Source organism: Sitodiplosis mosellana, unplaced genomic scaffold (assembly GCF_009176505.1).
Source record: "Sitodiplosis mosellana isolate CC-2019 unplaced genomic scaffold, AAFC_SMos_1.0 Smas_scaffold_6197, whole genome shotgun sequence".
Lineage (NCBI taxonomy): Eukaryota > Metazoa > Arthropoda > Insecta > Diptera > Cecidomyiidae > Sitodiplosis > Sitodiplosis mosellana.
The window spans coordinates 7,372,534-7,391,204 of NW_022601438.1; the positions used below are offsets into that span (position 1 = coordinate 7,372,534).

Consider the following 18,671-nt stretch of genomic DNA (forward strand, 5'->3'; position numbering starts at 1 on the left):
GGAATGCATTTGATCGGGAATGAAAATAATTGAACTCAATCAACATGTGGATGAGCTTGAGCATATCACGGAATTTTCGTTTTTTTTTAGTGCAACACCAATTCTGTTTGCTTGAAAGTGAATCGTGCAATATCTGTTGACTATAAACTTCAATTGAAGCAAAAATGCATCGTGATACGTTTATCCATATAGATGACTTTAGTCATTTTTATTCCTGACCACTCATTTCAATCATGATATTTTCATTAATTGTCCATTGCCAATCCAATTTTGGCTTCTTTTTTTTATTTGTAGCCTGCACGTTAGTTTGATGCAAATGTAATATTTATTAAATGTCAAATAAATAATGCTGCTCACGTTATTCCAACAAATGACAAATGTTTGTCACAGTGCAAAGGACTATCTCATTGGAGAGCAGTCAATGACAGATAGTTGAGGATATATGCTGAGCATAGAAACTCAATAAGTTGAGATTGGGACATTTTGACTTTATGACGTGTAGTCCATACAAATTTATGATGGCACGCATACAATTTCGTACATTTCATCATGCATTTATATGGACTACACGTCATAAAGCCAAAATGTCCCAATCTCAGCTTACTGAGTTTCTATGCTCAGCATATATCCTCAGCTATCTGTCATTGACTGTTGGAGAGAGAGACGGAGAGTGGAGCAGAGTGAAAAGATAGATTAAATCCGGCATTGCAAGATATTATTGGCCTTTTTATGTGTTGTCAAATAGCTGATGCTGAAATCGATGTGGATTTGGAAAATGCATATCGACCAAATAGCCGATGGCAATAAATCAAAATGAACACTTGAATCGCATAAGTGATGCTGTCAAACAGTTTGCATTTGGATTTTTGGCACTTTTGTATGTGTGTGTATGTGCTCTGTGGCGGCTGGACCAATTTTTATGTTCACGGTGTTTGACCAACAGCAAACAATGATCTACGAGACTTCAACGACGATTGATTCATTTTCAAAGGCTCGATTTTATTGCCATTTTTGAACGAGCGAGTAAGTGTGTTTTGTGTGTATTTTGTGCCAATATTTGAACTCTTGTGTATTTCACACACAAATTGCATCCACACACGCACACGCACATATGTTACAATGGCAATTAGTTGTGTGAGCGACGGCGTATAATTTCGCTTTTGCCAAATGGCATCAAATTAAAATCATTGCTGTGAAAATCGAATGATCAATTCGTTGTATCATTGATGGTTGATTTATTGGCTTTTGCATTCAATATCATAACTCCTCTTGTGTATCGACTCGTTTGGCTTGGAATCGATCATGCAAACGTTATCATTATCGTGTATAATTCATGGTTAGCATTGGGTATGCTGCGTAGGGCATAATGCTGAACAACAAAAGATATGCGATTGATTGTTTCAAGAAGAACAATCGATTTAGAGGTAGGAGGAGGGTGGTGGGAATGGTCGACAACGCACTGAAATTTAATTTATGGAATATCAATAATGGACTTCATAATCAAGAATCTGTGGCAACTGCGTTGGCTACCATCTATTCCGCCACGCTGTGACTCCATGAAATATGCGCACACTTTGGATGAAAATTATTTTCACGTTTAGCACCAATCTCTGCGTAATATTTTAATACCATAACTCGATGGTGCCGAGGCATTTCTGTAAGTGTGTGTGTTTGTGTGTTTGTGTGTGTGTGTGGCTTTGTGGGCAGATAATTTAATTATACTCCCAGGCGGCTCTTGAAAGAAATCGTTTAATGAATCTTTAATTACTGAGTCGAAAAATATCCGGTAAATTCTCGCTCGCTGCCAAAGCCAAAAACGAAATCGACAGCGGGGCGAATGTGACAAAGAGAAGATGGCAAGAAAAATTGTCAAGACTGAAGAATCTTGAGAATAAGACAATTTATCCATATATATCCTTGCTCTCTCCGCTGAAGTGGTTTCAGTGTTTTTCTTTTTGTCAAGATTATCAAGATTATGGCGGCAGAGAGACACAGAGAATGTGTCTCTCTGTGTGTAAGGGCAAAAATTTTAGATTCCCATAAAGTGTATTTTATTGCGATGCACAGCTCTCCGTACGCTCATTTTATAGAGCACACCCAACTGTTTCCATGTTATTGTCATCACAAAACACTTACTCCCTTTCTTTGAATATTGTAAAATATATATAAAATTGGCGTCATTTCATCGTCGTTGTCTTTGCAAAGTGGCGTCTCCACGCTTTTTTTACGATGGCTTTTATAAGACACCTGACATGATGCCCCACCGAATCGCTTTAGCAAGTGCAATTTTACATTTAATTCGAATTAAGACGTTATTACAATGACATAAAATTATGGTTTTTATAGGGCCACACAGACACAACACACGCCCCAGAAAAATTATCCAGAAAAATGTTCGTGTTTTATAGTTTAAGTGCTTTCTGCACAACGATCTTCGCTGGTGCGTCGTGTTATTGAGCAAAAACTATGCAGGGTGATAAAACTTCTCGTGAAACTAATCAAAATCTCTTTGCTACATCGATAAAAGCGGGTAAAAGCAAAAAAACAATTGAGTTATCAACGAGTTTTCAGCGTTCTATATTGTTTGACATCGTCTTCACCATCACCATAAAGATTTGACACAACGAAACCGTTTCGCTGCATACCGAAAACGTCCAAAAATGAACATGTTGTTTTTCGTCTCGTGGCTTCGGCACAAAATATGTTCAGTTTTTGTTGTTCCCGTAAATGGTTTGCCGGAATACATTTTGACAGCCATTAATTGATCGCCTTGTTTTATATGCGAGCGTAAAATTATTTTGATTTGTTGACACACTGTGAGTAGCAGCATATCAAGTGACTTTAACGACGTTATTTTAATAATAATAATAATGAGACTATTGACGAGAATCGATTTTCGCTTTCGAACGACATTTCATCCACGAAAACAATTGCTCGTTCCAATGAAATGCCGTAATTGATATATATATATATCCATTGAAATGCTATGATAGTAATTGCTCATTTAAAATTCATAATCGTATAGAAATAGCACAAAAACGGGGACCAAATACCAACCATAAAACTTTCATTTTATTCCTTATCGAATAGAATTAATAGGTGTGTAATTAACAGTTGGGAAAAAACAATATTAATCATAATAAAAACTAACTAAAAAAAATGGTATAAAAGTTGTCAAAAACCTACCTATAGAAGGGATAAAAGTAGAGAGAGAAAAAAGTCGAAAAAAGCATTGCATACCAATTTTCCAGTTGAGAACGATGACAATAAAATGCTGGAATCTTCGCTGCCACTTATGATAATAGTGTTATCCATAGCCGAAGTAACGCAAGCTACAGGCGCAATATGTTCCCTGGAAAAGCGGAAAAATTATTACATGTAATTTTAGTGAATATGAGAGGAGAGAGATAAAAATCCCCTGCCCTTCCACCACCATCATACCCGGTATGAATGGCACGTTGAGCATTTGTTTTTGTGGTTTATCATCACAACAGACAAATCATAAAATGTACTCTACCATTTGGTTGGGAAAAAAAATTATGAGAAATGTATTCCATGAATAGGAGAGAGAGACAATCAAAATCGCAATGAAACGAATGAAAAACGGGGCTGACTGCAACGAGCGAGTGGCTCAGTTTATTACCGCTGAAAATTGGTTTGCCGTACGTTTCTCTAATGGGAACCATATTATGTTCTGTGTTCATAAATATTCCGAATAAAATAGTGTTTTTTTTTCGTCGTCGAGTTCTATTCTGTCTTGTTTGTTTGCGAATGGAATCTCTTTGCGTTCGCTTAGTTCATTGGATTGCGATTCACGTAACGCGCAAACCATTGAATTGACAAGTGTGTACTCGTTTTTGTTGTTCAAGCATATGATTGGGCTGTATCAAGTGAAAATATGATGATGACATTTCTTCGCACACGAATACACTAAATTGAAAATGTTATAGTGCTCTGTGCGGTGTACATCACCGTCATTCAAATAACGACATTGTAACTACTCTATTTGTCTGTTGCAATCCACATCAAAACAATCATTATTTCCGCCATTCTTCACCTTCACCGTCCGACCAACATGCACATTATATTTACCTAACTCTTAATTTCATATATAATGTTTTCATATCCCATACTATGACCGATGTATCTTCAGATCCGGTTAAAAGATATTGTGATTGCTGTGGGACAATCATCGACGTGATAGCTCCGTTGTGACCTGACAATGTGCATCCAATAGAAAAATAGAAAAAACAAATGTGAAAAGAAAATACACAAGAAAAGGAAACAATTTGAATCTAACAGAAAAATCGAATCAGTTGACTCGAAAAGCCAACAAAGCGCTACGTGTGAAGCACACCGAATCACTCAATTTGACCAATATCGAAACCCTGCAATCTATAAACCAATGAACCATACCAAACGAAACCCGAAACTCTTCGGCTATTCGTGACTTATGTACGTATGAACATCATTTTTGAAATGACACAAAGCTAAAATGACATTGAAAATATAAATACACACACACCGCACACATTTATTATTGTGCTGCTCTCAAACCTGCTGAAAATGCTTTCAATGCACATTCATGTTTCAGTTGAATGAACGATTACCATGGAATTGAGTCGATAAATCGAGATCAGTATTACCTCGTTGTAATTTTGAAGAAAATTCCTTTCGACCCAAAGATATGACTTGGCTGAATAGCTCGAGCTGCACCAAAGCGAACAACTCTCAAGAAGAACAATTCGAATGAAACGACGATCCAAAATCAAGGGGCTTCTGAATCAACGAGTCATTTTCGACGATTTTTCATTCAAATGATTCCATAATTTTGATGAATTTTTTAAAAAAATATTTTCATCAAAGTACGCTATAGATTTTGGCCGTGACAATGTACTCGTTCGTTTTAATGATGGGTCAACGAAGTGTGGGAGCAGTTAGTATGAGAGGGACAAAATTTGACACAGCCAGTATTTTGCAGAAATCTCAGAAAACATTGTTTCAATCATCTTCCAAAAAATGGGGAAGAACTTTTTTTCTGAAGATTTCTTGAAAATTCCAAAAAAAATGTTCCAAAGAAATCACAAAATTGAAAAAAAAATAATAATCAAAAACATGAACTGTTTGTTCCAATTTAAATCAAGCTCAAATTAAGACATTGAATACAAATGAAATCAAATTTGTATGCTCTGCCATCTATGACCTCTGCCCCTTGTTTTTAAAAAATTACCGATAGAAATGCGATTCGAATTCGATGAACAATGTATATCAAAGAGGAGTGGATACGATATGTGCTTAAAAGTATCGGTTTCGACAATTCAATTGAAAAGATGCACATGGCAACAAGAATAGGATTATAAGAATGGGCCGATTTCGAATAAATACGGTATGCGCATAGAATTGATACAAAATTGCAGGAATGCTTTCAATCAAGTTCAGCCGAACGATTGTAATCCGAGCGTGTGTATGTGTGTCGTCGGTGTGCGTGTAGAAAATGGAACATTGTATGGTTTCATCAAAGGAATTTGATTCAATTTTGTGCGGCTATAAATAAATGTAATGTCGGAATTTTTGCTTTATAAAATGCTGTTGCTCCTTTCAGTCTTGCTGGTTCATTGCCAGGTTACGGAAGACCCGATTGAGCCAATTGCAATTTGGGATTTGGTAACAAAAAGGTGTTTCGTTACACATAAGTGGTATTCGGTTGATTGGTTTGTTGGTTACGATAGGATCGGAATGTCATACCTTTGAATGTGTGCACTAAGCTATTGCTCATGATATGCCAGAGTTGAGCATCGCCAACTTGTGGTGCAATGACTAAATGTTGCTTTGACGGTGCCATTACAATGGAACGAATCAAGCCAGTGCCTGTAACCGTCATTGTCCGAATCTAAAATGAAAGAGATGATTCGTTGGTGTTGCTGAAAATGAAAAAAAAATGCTTATTCTACTTGTGACGGCAGTGGGTATGGTAGCCATCCGGTGAGCGGAACAAGTAGTGGAACTGAAGTGATACCATCACACCTAGAATAACGTTGAAGAAAAAAGAAGACATAGTATACATTTGATAAGGAATTGCGATGAAAAATCGTATGTTAGCTGTGAAATTGGCGAGATAAAAACAAATGAAAGAACAAAAGAAGGTAAAACAAAGTGTGGCTTACCATGCAGTTGCTGAGCGAACGGTGATGCTGAGCAAAGATGTGTCATTTTCATCATGTTCCGAAATTGGACGCAGCCACGAAATTAGCTGTAGTAGCGGTGGCCACAAACAGTAAATGAAAAGAGAAACGAGAACAACCAGCATCACATCGAGCAAAAAAAGAAAAAGAAAAACCAAAACAATGGAGTAGAGTAGAGTAGTAAAATGTTGCTATCACATAAATCGGTTATCAGCACAACAAAATGTTTCGACAAACTTAATGTGCAATACAGTTTTATTGGCCTTTGTGTTTATATTATTGTGCCATTTCATACAGTTTGATTCGGTGTCTATCCGAGAATTTCCGTGTCAATGACTCAGTGGCACACTCGATAATGTGATTGAAAAAAAAAATATTATTACGCGCCAAAATATCCGCCACGTTAAGAGAGTAAATTGAATGTTAAGTGTCCCCCATATTTTATTTGTTCGTTTTTTTTCTGACAAAAACCATGCAATGCCAAAGCAGACCCATAATCAAACAATGGAATGGCAAATAATCTACATTGCTGTCACTCTCTGCAATTGAGTGTGCAAACGGGTTTTCGATTTTCTCTCGATGAGACGAACGAAGAAGAAAAGAAAACGGTTCAGAATTGTCAAATAAATTACCTGAGCGCCCAATTGCATGGGATCCCTTGTTAGTACATCACTTGATTTTCGTATGGTGTAATAAATCAATTCAATGTCTCTATCGAGAATATAGCAACGCACGTGTTCGATGAGACATCTCAAGTAGCTAATAGACACGGTTTGAACCTTTTATTATTGTTTTGGTTGTTATTATTCGCCCCATTCGTACATTCGCGTCGACGACGACGACGACGACGGCGGTGAATCGATTTAATGCGGTTGCAACAGTGGTTTTCGTTTTTGAATGAAGGAGAGAGACAGACCAACCGAATGTTAAAACCGGAGCACAGCCATAAAATGTAGAGCAAATCATACGAATCGAATATTGATCGTGGTCACCAATCGTTGTTGTTGTTATTGTGGTTGTCGGTGGTCACAATTTGGCCCCATATTTGTTAATATGTTTAACCGATGATCCAAAACCCAAATTGAAACGGTGGATGTGTTTTGTTTCGCATGATGTACCAAGTGAGCGAATGATGAAAAAGTGGTTTTTTGCCCGTAATTTTTTCAAAGCATCCACATGGATAATAAAGACAGAAAAAAAAACGAGAAAAGAGAAAGAAAAAAAAAACAGATGAAATTATAGATCCATTTTATGGCTTTGGCTTTGGCTTTTCAAGCGAATTTCCGTCACAATTTATTCCATTTTATTGATCATTCGATTGTTCTACGTACGCACGCATACAACAACAATTCATTGTCCTAAAACTGTAAAGTGAAATGTGACAACAGAACGCAGCAAAAACTTGCACAGCGAAATAAAAAGCGCACGACAAAATAAAACAATGTTTGAGGGAGAGAGAGAGAGAGTGAGTGTGTGTGAATTCAACGGAATCAAAAGTTCTCCAACGCGATAAGAACCGAAACGATGAATGACTGTGTCGCATAAAACACACATAAACATTCAGTGTGCAAATCTTGACGCAGACGGAAAATGTATGTGTGTCTGTGTATATACATATAGCGACGATCCAAAATGCAAACACTCATCCTCAGCAGCGATTTTGTGTGGATGTATTTATATGTGTCGTCTAAAACTTGTTTACTCATTGCCGCCATTTTAAGGATAAACAAAATACTGAGCGTCCGTTGAATCGGTCGTTCAGATTCATTTGAGAAGTTAATGGAGTCATTTCCTCTTGTTTTTTTTTATATGTATTTTCCATTCGTTTGTCTATCAAGTCGACGACGACAACAACGATATATACAAACTTGTTTTCATCAACTTTATCTCTTTTTAGTCAGACCTTCTTTTATTCCGAGCTGTTGCACGGATTTGGCGCTCTGTTTGTGTGTGTGTGTGTGAGAGAGAGAGAGAGAGAGAGAGAAAGAGCGACATCATTTTAATAATGCACTGGAATTTCGTAGCAGCAACTCAGTGTGCATTTGATGTAGTATTTTCAATTTATTCGCTTGCTTTCACACAAATCCATTCACTCTCTATCCCTTCATTCGTTGGTGTTATCTTTTGAAGAAACAAGAAGAAAGGAAGGAAGAAAAATCCGTCGTCTCCTTTCACACTTCGCGCATTTTATTTACATTTCATGTTGTCTACTTAATCAATTGACATGGCTTGTTTTTTCTTTCTCACCCTCTCTTGAACAGGGTGCAAACACCCAAATGACAAGCGCTTTTCTGCTCATCGTTCCCTCATACTTTCGTTTTATTGTGCATTGTTGTTAAAAAGTTCACATTATGCGGAATAATGAACAAAATAATCTCGACCAGAGTTGTTAGTGAAGCAAAAACCATGTTATCGTATGGTGAAGCATAGCAGAAACCACAGAAAAAAAAGCACGAAAATTGCATGTAATTTGACAAATGGAAAAAAATCAATGATTTTGAAGTACTTACCGCTGCCAGTAGAAAATCAAAGTTACAAACGGCAATTTGCTTAAATTTAACCGTATCTTCGGCCTTCATCAAATGATGCCAGGATTCTTCCACATGACGTGTACTGTATGACACATCGACACCCGACGGATTGTACAATTTGCTCACCGAATCACTTGGATTATCTGCGCGCGCGTCCGTTGATTTGATCAATCAGTATCAGTGTCATATTATGGTGGGTGTCAATTTTGGTACACAGACAGAGCGAGATTGAATAGAGAGAAGGAGAAAACGAAAAGACAAATGTGTTTTCCATCGATGTTCATCCGCATAATTTTCAATCACCAAGATTCCCAAGACAGATTGTTTACGTCATCCAAAGGATACCGGAACAAAACAAAAAATAATCAAAACATACAAAAAGAGAGAATGGATTAAATTCGATGTCACGAGCAACAAAAACAATGTTTGGAAATGGAAAAATCTTCAAAGTCACCACGGTTATCCCTATCAAACCCTACAATCTATTGTTAAAATTGAATGAATATTTGAAAGTTTTCCTGCTTTATCTTGCTGCGCTACAATGGAAAATCGATTACAAATTTTGATCCTAATACCCAAGCAACCCGCAACCAAAAAGAATTCACAATGAAATGACTTCAAACGTTTGAGGTTTTTTCCGTTGCTGCATCGATGTTTTCTGATTAGTTCGATTATTGACTGGACGAAGCGCAAAAATTTCATAACACAAACGACGCTTTAGTTGCACGCGTGAGAATAACATGAATTTGCTATGTCTCTTCGAGGCACATTTGGTCGTACGCATAACAAAGCTTCTTTTCTGACGAGACACGGACGCGTCGAGGAAAAAAGAGAAAGCTTCCATCGGATTTTTCCCATATTGATTGCAATCTGAATATGATCTCTCACTTATGTGTGTGTGTGTGTGTGTGCCATAAAATGAATTTGAAATGAATCATATAATCTGCGATTGTAAATCCACATACGCACGCACGCCCTCACCATTCAGGTGAATGAGCAGCGACAGATTCGGCAAATGGCTTTTCGTTTCCAAAACAAATAACATCACCTGAATAAATTATAAGCAGCATGTGCTTGTGCTTGCGCATTGACATTTACGAAAAAGAAACATATTTCCAGTTGATCGCTCAAAACTTTCTTCTCGAAGCCCATACATTGCCTGGCTATTTTGAATGCTGACTTTGCTATTGTATTATATTTAGCCACTGTGTTTGCGTGTGTCTGTCAATTTTCTCAGTTTATGATTGAAATGGCATTGGTGAATGCGATTAGGTATAACATTTCATGTGCCGCTCGCTCATCGTCGCAAATCGCCTTTTTGATGATGCCAAATATGATGAATATTTGTGGAGAAAATGTGAATCATTTTTGATTGTGGTCGTTATTGCTTACACAAAATGTGCTCCTCTTCTCTCTCTCTCTCTCTCGTTCAGGCTCATCATTTTTTACATTGACTGCGTGTAAGCTGCTTGCAATTCATCAAAGCCCGTTTGAGTCGCCGTATTTTCTCTTCACATACAGAAACAAAAAACATCGACAGCAGCTGACTTTTTGGCAAGCACACAAACCGAAATGTGATTCACAGAACAACTGAACTGATTAACGACAAGCCGAATAAGAGAGAAAAAACAATGTCGTGCTGCGATAAGAGGAAAATGAATCGTGGGTATGTCAAACCATGCTATGATAATTGTCGATGACAATGCAGTCGAAAAGCGGCGCTTGTATTTTATCGTCTTCGTCGCCGAATACATAAAGCCAAAAGATTACGAGGAGAAAAGCGATGTGAAAAAAACGAACGAACGAACGAACGAATGGTATTATCCAAATTACGTGATGAACTTAATCCTTTTTTCAATTTGCGTAGCTTGTCTGATTAGAGAAAGAGAGAGAGAGAGAACAGCGCAATAAAAAAACGAAGTAGCGTTAATTGAATCAGTATCGTACATATTCCCACGCCCATCCATTCGCCCAACCAGTGCGACAAAACACATGAATCAAAGCAACAACCACTGTGAAAACAACCGATCCTCGCCTATTGTCTTTCAATTATTCTCATTGCTGATTATTTACTTGTTGCCTCTTGGAATTGTGAATCCAATTTTTGGGACGAAAAGCAAAGAAAACTCATTTCGCGAACGACATTATCGGATAGCATACGATTGAATTGGTCGGGCTTTGAGATAAAAATAGATTCATTCAGAATGCAAAGTGACCAGAGGGAATCCAAACCAAGATATCAAATATCCTTTAATTCATTTGTACGTTTACATTTTTCAAGATGTCAAACATAAATTTTTTCTCTACTTTACCACGATCCCTTTTTTTAAATTAAGCTCTTTGTATATTTTTATCGGCTTTCATCCCCCTTTTCTTCGCTGTCATCATCGACTGCTGTAATATCAGTAGCGCTGATTGCACGGCTATTACACAGAATATTCATGATGGCACAACATTCAACGCCTCAAAAACCTCAATATTTTGTCTAATTGTCGCTTGATTCAAACGCATAATATCAACGACAATTCATTTGCTAAACAGAAAACGAAAACAATTGTGAAATGAAAAAAAAATAATTTTTTCGGTGACTTTTCCGAGGGCTCCCATTTGAATTTATGTCAAAATTGTCTACAAAATGAATTTAATGTCTGCGACGACGACGCCGACGAAAGATCTGCAATTATTTCGAAATGACTTACCCGCGCTATTATGTTCACTTGAGATTTCGTCGCTGTCGTCTTGCTCTTGATTAAAGAATATGTTGGCAATTTCAATGTGAACGGCTCGCGTAATATCCGGATCCATGAATCGTTGTCGTGACAATTCTGAACACAGTCTATGCTTCCATTCGATCAATATTCTTCCAGACATAATTTTCGGACGAATTATCGCTTCTAAACGGAATCAAATCAAAAATGGAAAAAGATTATCAAAGAGTAGGGAACAAGATGCGTGAGAGATGAATTATGGATGCGGGGGAAACAGCGTTCAAACGAAAATTGTGTGCGCTTGTGTTTCAACGTGATATGATGAATCATATCGCTCGCATATCAAAGCAAAAATTAATGTTCATCAAATCAATTGATTGCTCGTTTTTGTTTTTGGCATGCAATTCACACGAAGCCAGCACGAGAGATAGAGAGACCGTGCATTAGAGTCGAGTATGTTCGAAAGTGTACATGTAATCGAGTTAATAGGCGGTCGCATACGTCTCTTTTTGTTTCTGTCGCGTTCTGTTCCGGTGATTTATTTTCAATGCAATGTCATGCCCATATCCCGCTCACTTATCTTGTTACAGATTAAATATTTCCTATAATTTCATCAATTAATTTGATGGCTCTCTGGAGTTGATTGAATGCGCACGATATCGAGATTCTGGACCAAACGACAGAGATAGAGAGGGAGAGAGAAAGAGAACAACGAGATGTGGATGAATAAATCAATAAAGCGATTGATTCACCATGGAAAATTATCTGGATGGAGTGCCGTATAATTTGCGTTTTTTCTATTCTTCGTATATGTGAGCCCCTGCTTTCTCTCCTTCTCTTCATTTTCCGTTTGTCAAATGCAATGGAATGCTTTTTATAACGAGACTGAGCGATGATTGGAGTATGGGTGATAATGGGCTAGACAAAAACGGAACAACGATCTCCACATTTCGATGGAGAAAATCATAATCGAGATGATTTATCGCTTATTTTTTCCAGCGAGAGATTCTAATTCCTGTTCGCTCTCTCTCTCTCTCTCTCTCTCTCTCTCTCTTTATCTCTATTCTATCAGATACTTTTTTGTCTATTCGCATGTGAAGTGGCAACATTCTATGAGCTTTTTTCCCATCGAAAACATAAACGGCGGCATGGTTGAGTGAGTAAAATAGGTAGAGAGAGTGAGACAGAGAGAGAGAGAGAAAATGGAGGAGATAAGGGCATCAGCAAACTGAAAATACTTGACTTGATTCGATTGCCATGTTCCATAAACTCGACGGCAACGTTCATATGGTACAATGAATCTCAAAACTGCTTCTGACATCGTTGCTGCTATTGGCGAACTCATCAACTCTCTATTCATAATGCGCTTGTGTTTGTGTGTGTGTGTGTGTGTGTGTTATGCATGCATTAATCGATCGTCGCAACCGATGCCACGACCGCACTTGTACTTACTCATTCGGTTTCGAATATGACGAAAAGTGGAAAAATTAAAATCTCCTTGACTGCTATCGATTATCGCTTCACTATTGTGTATCGGCATCAGTAATTCGAGTAGTTCGGTTTCGGTGAGACCATATTCGGTGCATGTTAAATACGTGGCCAATCGTCCGAAACCTTTTACCCCAAAATCTCGTTCTATTTCATCAAAATTGCGTTTAATGTAGTCGGAAAACGTTTCGGTATCACAACATTTACGGAGCACCGTACGATTTGCATCCGCACTGAGATCATACAATGAATCGGCCTGTTTGAAACGCTCCTTTTGGATTTGTGTCAATCGCAATGAATCGGTTGCCACTTTTGTCGTACAAATTAAATAGACATTCCATGGCAAACTAATTGGCAGCCAAGACAATGCCGACACATTATCACAATCCAATGGATTCAACTTATGCATATCATCGATGAATAGAATGAGCACTTCGTTACGTAAATCTTCACATCGTCGCACCAGATTTTGAAACCATGTATTGATATACACCGGATCGAATGATGCATCTTTCGGTAGATAGCCTTCGGGTATGTTGAATATGATGGAAATTTGCTGACAAATGACACGCAATAATTCCAAACCATAAGCCGATCGTGGCGTTGCCGATGCGAATCGAATTACCCGATGAACTTTTGTATTGCTGTCAAACCATTGTGTTACATTGGTGTAAAGTTCTGCAATTAGTGAACTGGTGCCCGAGCCCGGTTTGCCATAAATAAAGTACGGTGCATGTCGACTGGCCGAACGATAACACTTCAAAATGTTCGATTTGATAAGTTCGGGCACATTTGATGACAAAAGGCTATTCGATTGATAATGCTCGTTCAGGCATCGCAAATGGATCGCATGCTCGTGGAATATTTCCTATAATTTCAGAGAAGAAAAAAATGGAGAAAAAAGAGAAAGAAACGCATTAGCTTCAAATAGAGACAATAGCAACGACACCGCGGATTAAAAAAGAAATGTTCAACGTTTTGCTTTTCTTTCGATTTTTTTCTTATTCCCACACACGCCCACGTGAACTTCAGGTTTCTGAGCCGTTGATTACGTGTGCGTGCGCGAGGCAACAGGCGAAACAGAATACTAAATCGATTCCATTTCCGTATTGCAAGTTTCTTTCGATGCTTATGACCATTCCGATGAAAGAGAAAAAACGACGCAATCAATTTTTTTCTTCCTTCATTTCAATAATATCGCACTGGGTGAAGCGAAGAAAAATAACAAAATAAAAACATTTCATCTTATCGAGAAGTGATTCCATTTTTTTCATCATTAATTCACCATTTGCAGGCCACTTTTGTGACGATTTATTTTTGATCACATTGAATGGTTTCACTGTGCGATGGCTTTCATGCACAACACAAAGTGTTACGAAAATACTGAGCGAGAAAAAAAATGCAAATGTATTTACCGTAATGGAATGTATTCAACAAACAAACAAACCAACCCTGTTGCATACAATTGCCGAACGAATTCATCAATTAAGACCATTACACTAACGTTTTCTCCTCTGCTTTTTCTTCTGCTCATTCTTTGGCTTGTGGCTTTGGCCACTGTATAAGATGTATAAGTTTGTTGGCCACCAAAGATAAATTTTGTTTATCTTCATCGTTTTTCAGCTCAACGACGGGAAATAGGTGGATTGGCGCTTGGTTCGAATCGACACAGCACGCGCATCCGCACCAATGCTACACAAGCAAAACTGTGTGTTTGTACAAAGCACATAAAACTCGGCGGGTTTTTCGTTTTTTATTTTGTACGCTTCGCATAAACGAAAATTACTTTCATAAATGCGAGACATCTCACCACAGGAACGATGACAAATTAAACAAAATAAGCACCGGGTGAACATGTTTCGAAATGATGAGGACCAAATAAATGAAATGCCACAGATAGAAAGAGAGTAAAAAGCATTTTCCGACTGGAATTAGCGAGTGATAAACAAAAAACCAAAGAAAATGATGGTGCGTACATAAAGTCAATGCAAAGTACGTGACTCACGTACACATACACACGTCATTATGCCATCGAAAAATGTGTATCACTTTTCGATTTTTTCTTTCTTTTTGATAATGAGATGAGAAAAAGCGTGAGCGAGAACATCGTCGTTCGTTTAGAGACAATCATCATTAAATGTTGTGGTTTTCATTACCATATGATTACATATTTTGACATAATCACAAGTGACGTCATTGCCGGTCTTATAAATCAGTATGAACGGCGGTTTTCCACTTTGTTGACTCGATGTAGTTTTGCATGTGTACGTTCGATTTGCAACAACAACAACAACAATGTCAACGAAAAATTACACAAATTTGGATCTCTCACTGTGATTTGGATTCGGGGCCTGGTTTGCCCGTCAAAAAATATTCATGTTGTGACTGTCTATTGCACACAAATATCCGTACACAGTTTCAGTGTGTGACAGACGATTTATTTGCTGATGATTTGACATCATTCAAAAACGAAAATGAAATAAAACTCAATGCTACGGTTGCTATGTATGTGGCAGGAATTTTAATTCATTTAGTCGTCATCATCAGTCTCTCAATGTTGTGTCTCATTCTCTGTGTGTGTGTCGTGTTTTTTTATTCATCTGCTGGGAGAGTGGTTGTGTGGTTTCGAGTGTGTGTTAATGATTCGTGCCTTTGCTTTCAGCACAGACATTTGCCATTCTCTCATGTTTTTGGTTGCCTTTATTTCATGACAAATTCACATTTTTCTGAGAAAAAGAGACAAAACAACAACAATGAAATAAAATACAGTCTAAACTAATTTATTTTACTACAAATAAATAAAAATTATCTTGTCAACTGTCAAGGCATTGTTCTATGAGGCCCAGTGCAGTGTCACGTCGTAAGAAACGAAGATATGACACATAAGCAACAACGGCACACCAAACACAATGGCATCTGATATGCGTGTGTACCTTTTAACACAATTGTGGCTTTTCATAATGCAGCCCCGAATACTCTATTCATGAATAATAATTGAATGGTTTGGCGAAAATTTTCCCTTTTTTCTGTCTCATTCACACGCTCACGTTTAAGCTCGTGGCAAAATCGAAATGTAATTCATGGGAGAAGAAGAAAAAATGGCGCGCACAACCCGAGAATGTCACTTAACACGAAATAAACCGAAGAGAGCATACCGAAATGCGCCTATAAAATGTCACTGCTAATAACTACCAAATCCGATGAATACATCGCAGCAAATGAACATCGCATTATAATTTTTCTGAACTCAAGATATGCAGTTTGTAATGTGCTTGAAAAGTCGCTGCATTTTGTTTCTTCTCTATCTCTCCCTCTCCCCATTTCACTCGTTCACGAGAGTCTGGCTTTCAACTTAATTGCAGCGCAGAGCATGAGAGAGAAGAAATAAAAAAAAAGCGCTTGCACAAATCGATTTTTCGCGCGATTGATGTTTGACAAGATCAATTACCATTTGGTGCATAAAAAGCGCGATTGACACGAACGGAATGCGAAAAACGAACACAAGCAGGAAAGACCAAAAATCGAACGAGAAAGAGAGAGGGAGAAAGAAAGAGATGAACGGATAAAAAGCACACGGAGAAGAATGCATGTTCTGGCTATGGAATTTCACTATTGAATGTTCAAGCTGATGTGATGAGAAAAGACGATAAAATTGGGGATGCGCCGACAGTCGACTGAGTGTGTAGACTGAGCGAAAAAAAAACAAGCCATTGAAATGATGTGTGCCATCAAACGTCGCTGTGCTCTGAGTGACATACGGAAATTTGCCAATCCATTATTTGTGTTTGTCTCGCAAACATGTGCACTCTTAATCCATTTCTCATAGCCGGTGTTCCATTGTTCGATTCATTTTGGTTTATTTGTGGCTGCTAAATTGGTGTAAACACATTTTCTTTTATTTAGAGCGTTTTTACTTGCCGTTCTGCTTTAATTTATTACTCCTCATAAGCCACTCCAGTAGAGTGTGACTGCATACACATGTTTGTGTGCGTTTTTTTCTCTCGTTCTGTTCCTGATTCCCTTCTCTCGTCTCGCTCCCTATTCGGATTCAACCATGATTGCTATCCAATTTCTGTCGAGATAGCGACACCACTTCGAAATGATAACACATGAATGAATCGAAATGATCAGATTTCATATGTATGTCAGTGTGCGGTAGGGAAATCGGTCATCCGATGCAAAAAAATTTAAGTAGAGCAATGGAAATGACGTTAAGTGGTTGCGATTTCTGATTATTCTAATTAGTATCGTGGGAGATGTTTGAAAAGCATCGTTGATTTGTCAGCACCACCAAAAAAAGCGGTTTTTTTTTCCCTGTAGACTGAGAACAGGGCAGTTCGATAAACACTCGAAGTAAATCGGAGTACTTTTTTTTCAACCCAACGAGGAACACCCAAATAGAAAATTCAGTGTCTAGAGTGTTGATAAAAAGCGAAAGAGGGCAATAAAAACATTGTGCACATTTCTCAGAAGTAAAACAGGCCGGAGAAAAAAAATAACAGAAAAGATGGTGCGTAATCGTCGTCATACATCTTGTGGTAAGTTTTCGATGTTATAATTAAGTCAAGTGCTCACTGGACACATTGATATCCGGCGATAACATTGGATTTGAAGCGTGTAAGCAACTCTCAATGGCACGATCCAGTCAACCGTTCTACGTACTTTATTATTATTGTTCGTTGTTGCTGTTGCTGTTCCATCGTTTTGATTTCACTGAAGTGTCGCGCATATTTGATTCAAACTTACATACACAATTCGCCCAAGTCGGAATTGAATTTTAAATTCAAATGGAATTTTATGATTACGTGCTTGCACTGAAAGAATATCATGTGCACGCTTCAAAAACGAAACGACGAAGAAAAAAAATCGATTCATGGCGCGCGCGATTTGTGATTCTGACCTTTCTCGAAGTTTGATCAAAGACAAAGTGATCGAAGACCAACAAGTTACATATAATGTGTTCATATGAAAATAGTCGAAAGGAAAACTGATGAGATTCCAAATAGCAATAACGATAAATAAGTGACTGAAAAATTAATGCGGTAGCAAAGTCAAAGAGTTAAAGAAACACAACAACACCAACAACAACCATATATAATTGTATATTATCAAAAGTTTATAAAGCAAAAATTTATATTTTGTTTGTGTCAGCATAAGGCCCGTGTTTGTTTGCCTCATTCGGTGTCTGTGCTTCATGAATGCACATTGAAGCACGGCCATAAACATCCCCGACAAGTACGTTCGGCCAATAAAATGTGCACAAATTCGTTATTTATTTGACGCTTCTCTCTCTCTCTCTCTCTCTCTCTCTATTTTTATTCTCTGCTCTATCTCATTCAATAATATTGTTTGTTGTTTGCGGCGCACGGTAGTTGGAGTTGTTGTTGCGTTACACGCATTTGCCGTTTATCACAATTCGACATTATAAAATGCAACACGTCACTTTCGGATGTTCGCATTCATAGTCTGCAATATAAATCATACACTTTCTGCTGGTACTGCATTAGTATCTCGCCACTGACGCATTTCCATTTTCGAGAGCATGAAGTGAGCGAGAGCGAGAGCAAAACAGACGGAGCAAATAAATGTGAATTATAAATTCGATACAGAATGCGTGTGTGCTTCATTGAACCGATTATTAGAGGCCCATAATTTCGTTTCCTTCGTCCGAACAAAAAATTTCTCACTTTTTTTTCGCTCGTCCATTGCGATGACTCTTTTTTTTAAACTCTATTCTGCGCTACTAGATGCACTCTTTATTA

General features: G+C 37.8%; 1 protein-coding gene across 4 annotated transcripts in view; it reads right to left on the reverse strand.

The window, feature by feature from the left end:
- The window catches only part of LOC129577374 (protein qui-1), a 133,090-nt gene that overhangs the window by 9,449 nt on the left and 104,970 nt on the right, over window positions 1–18,671 (reverse strand). For all 4 annotated transcript variants that reach the window (XM_055464274.1, XM_055464273.1, XM_055464272.1 and 1 more), the window contains 9 exons: window positions 12,874–13,777; window positions 11,413–11,607; window positions 8,693–8,856; window positions 6,815–6,961; window positions 6,165–6,250; window positions 5,952–6,024; window positions 5,746–5,890; window positions 4,093–4,216; window positions 3,241–3,352 (listed from right to left, as the gene is read on the reverse strand). In XM_055464274.1, the coding sequence (XP_055320249.1) occupies window positions 3,241–3,352; window positions 4,093–4,216; window positions 5,746–5,890; window positions 5,952–6,024; window positions 6,165–6,250; window positions 6,815–6,961; window positions 8,693–8,856; window positions 11,413–11,607; window positions 12,874–13,777 (1,950 nt within the window). The remainder of the gene's footprint in view (window positions 1–3,240; window positions 3,353–4,092; window positions 4,217–5,745; window positions 5,891–5,951; window positions 6,025–6,164; window positions 6,251–6,814; window positions 6,962–8,692; window positions 8,857–11,412; window positions 11,608–12,873; window positions 13,778–18,671) is intronic.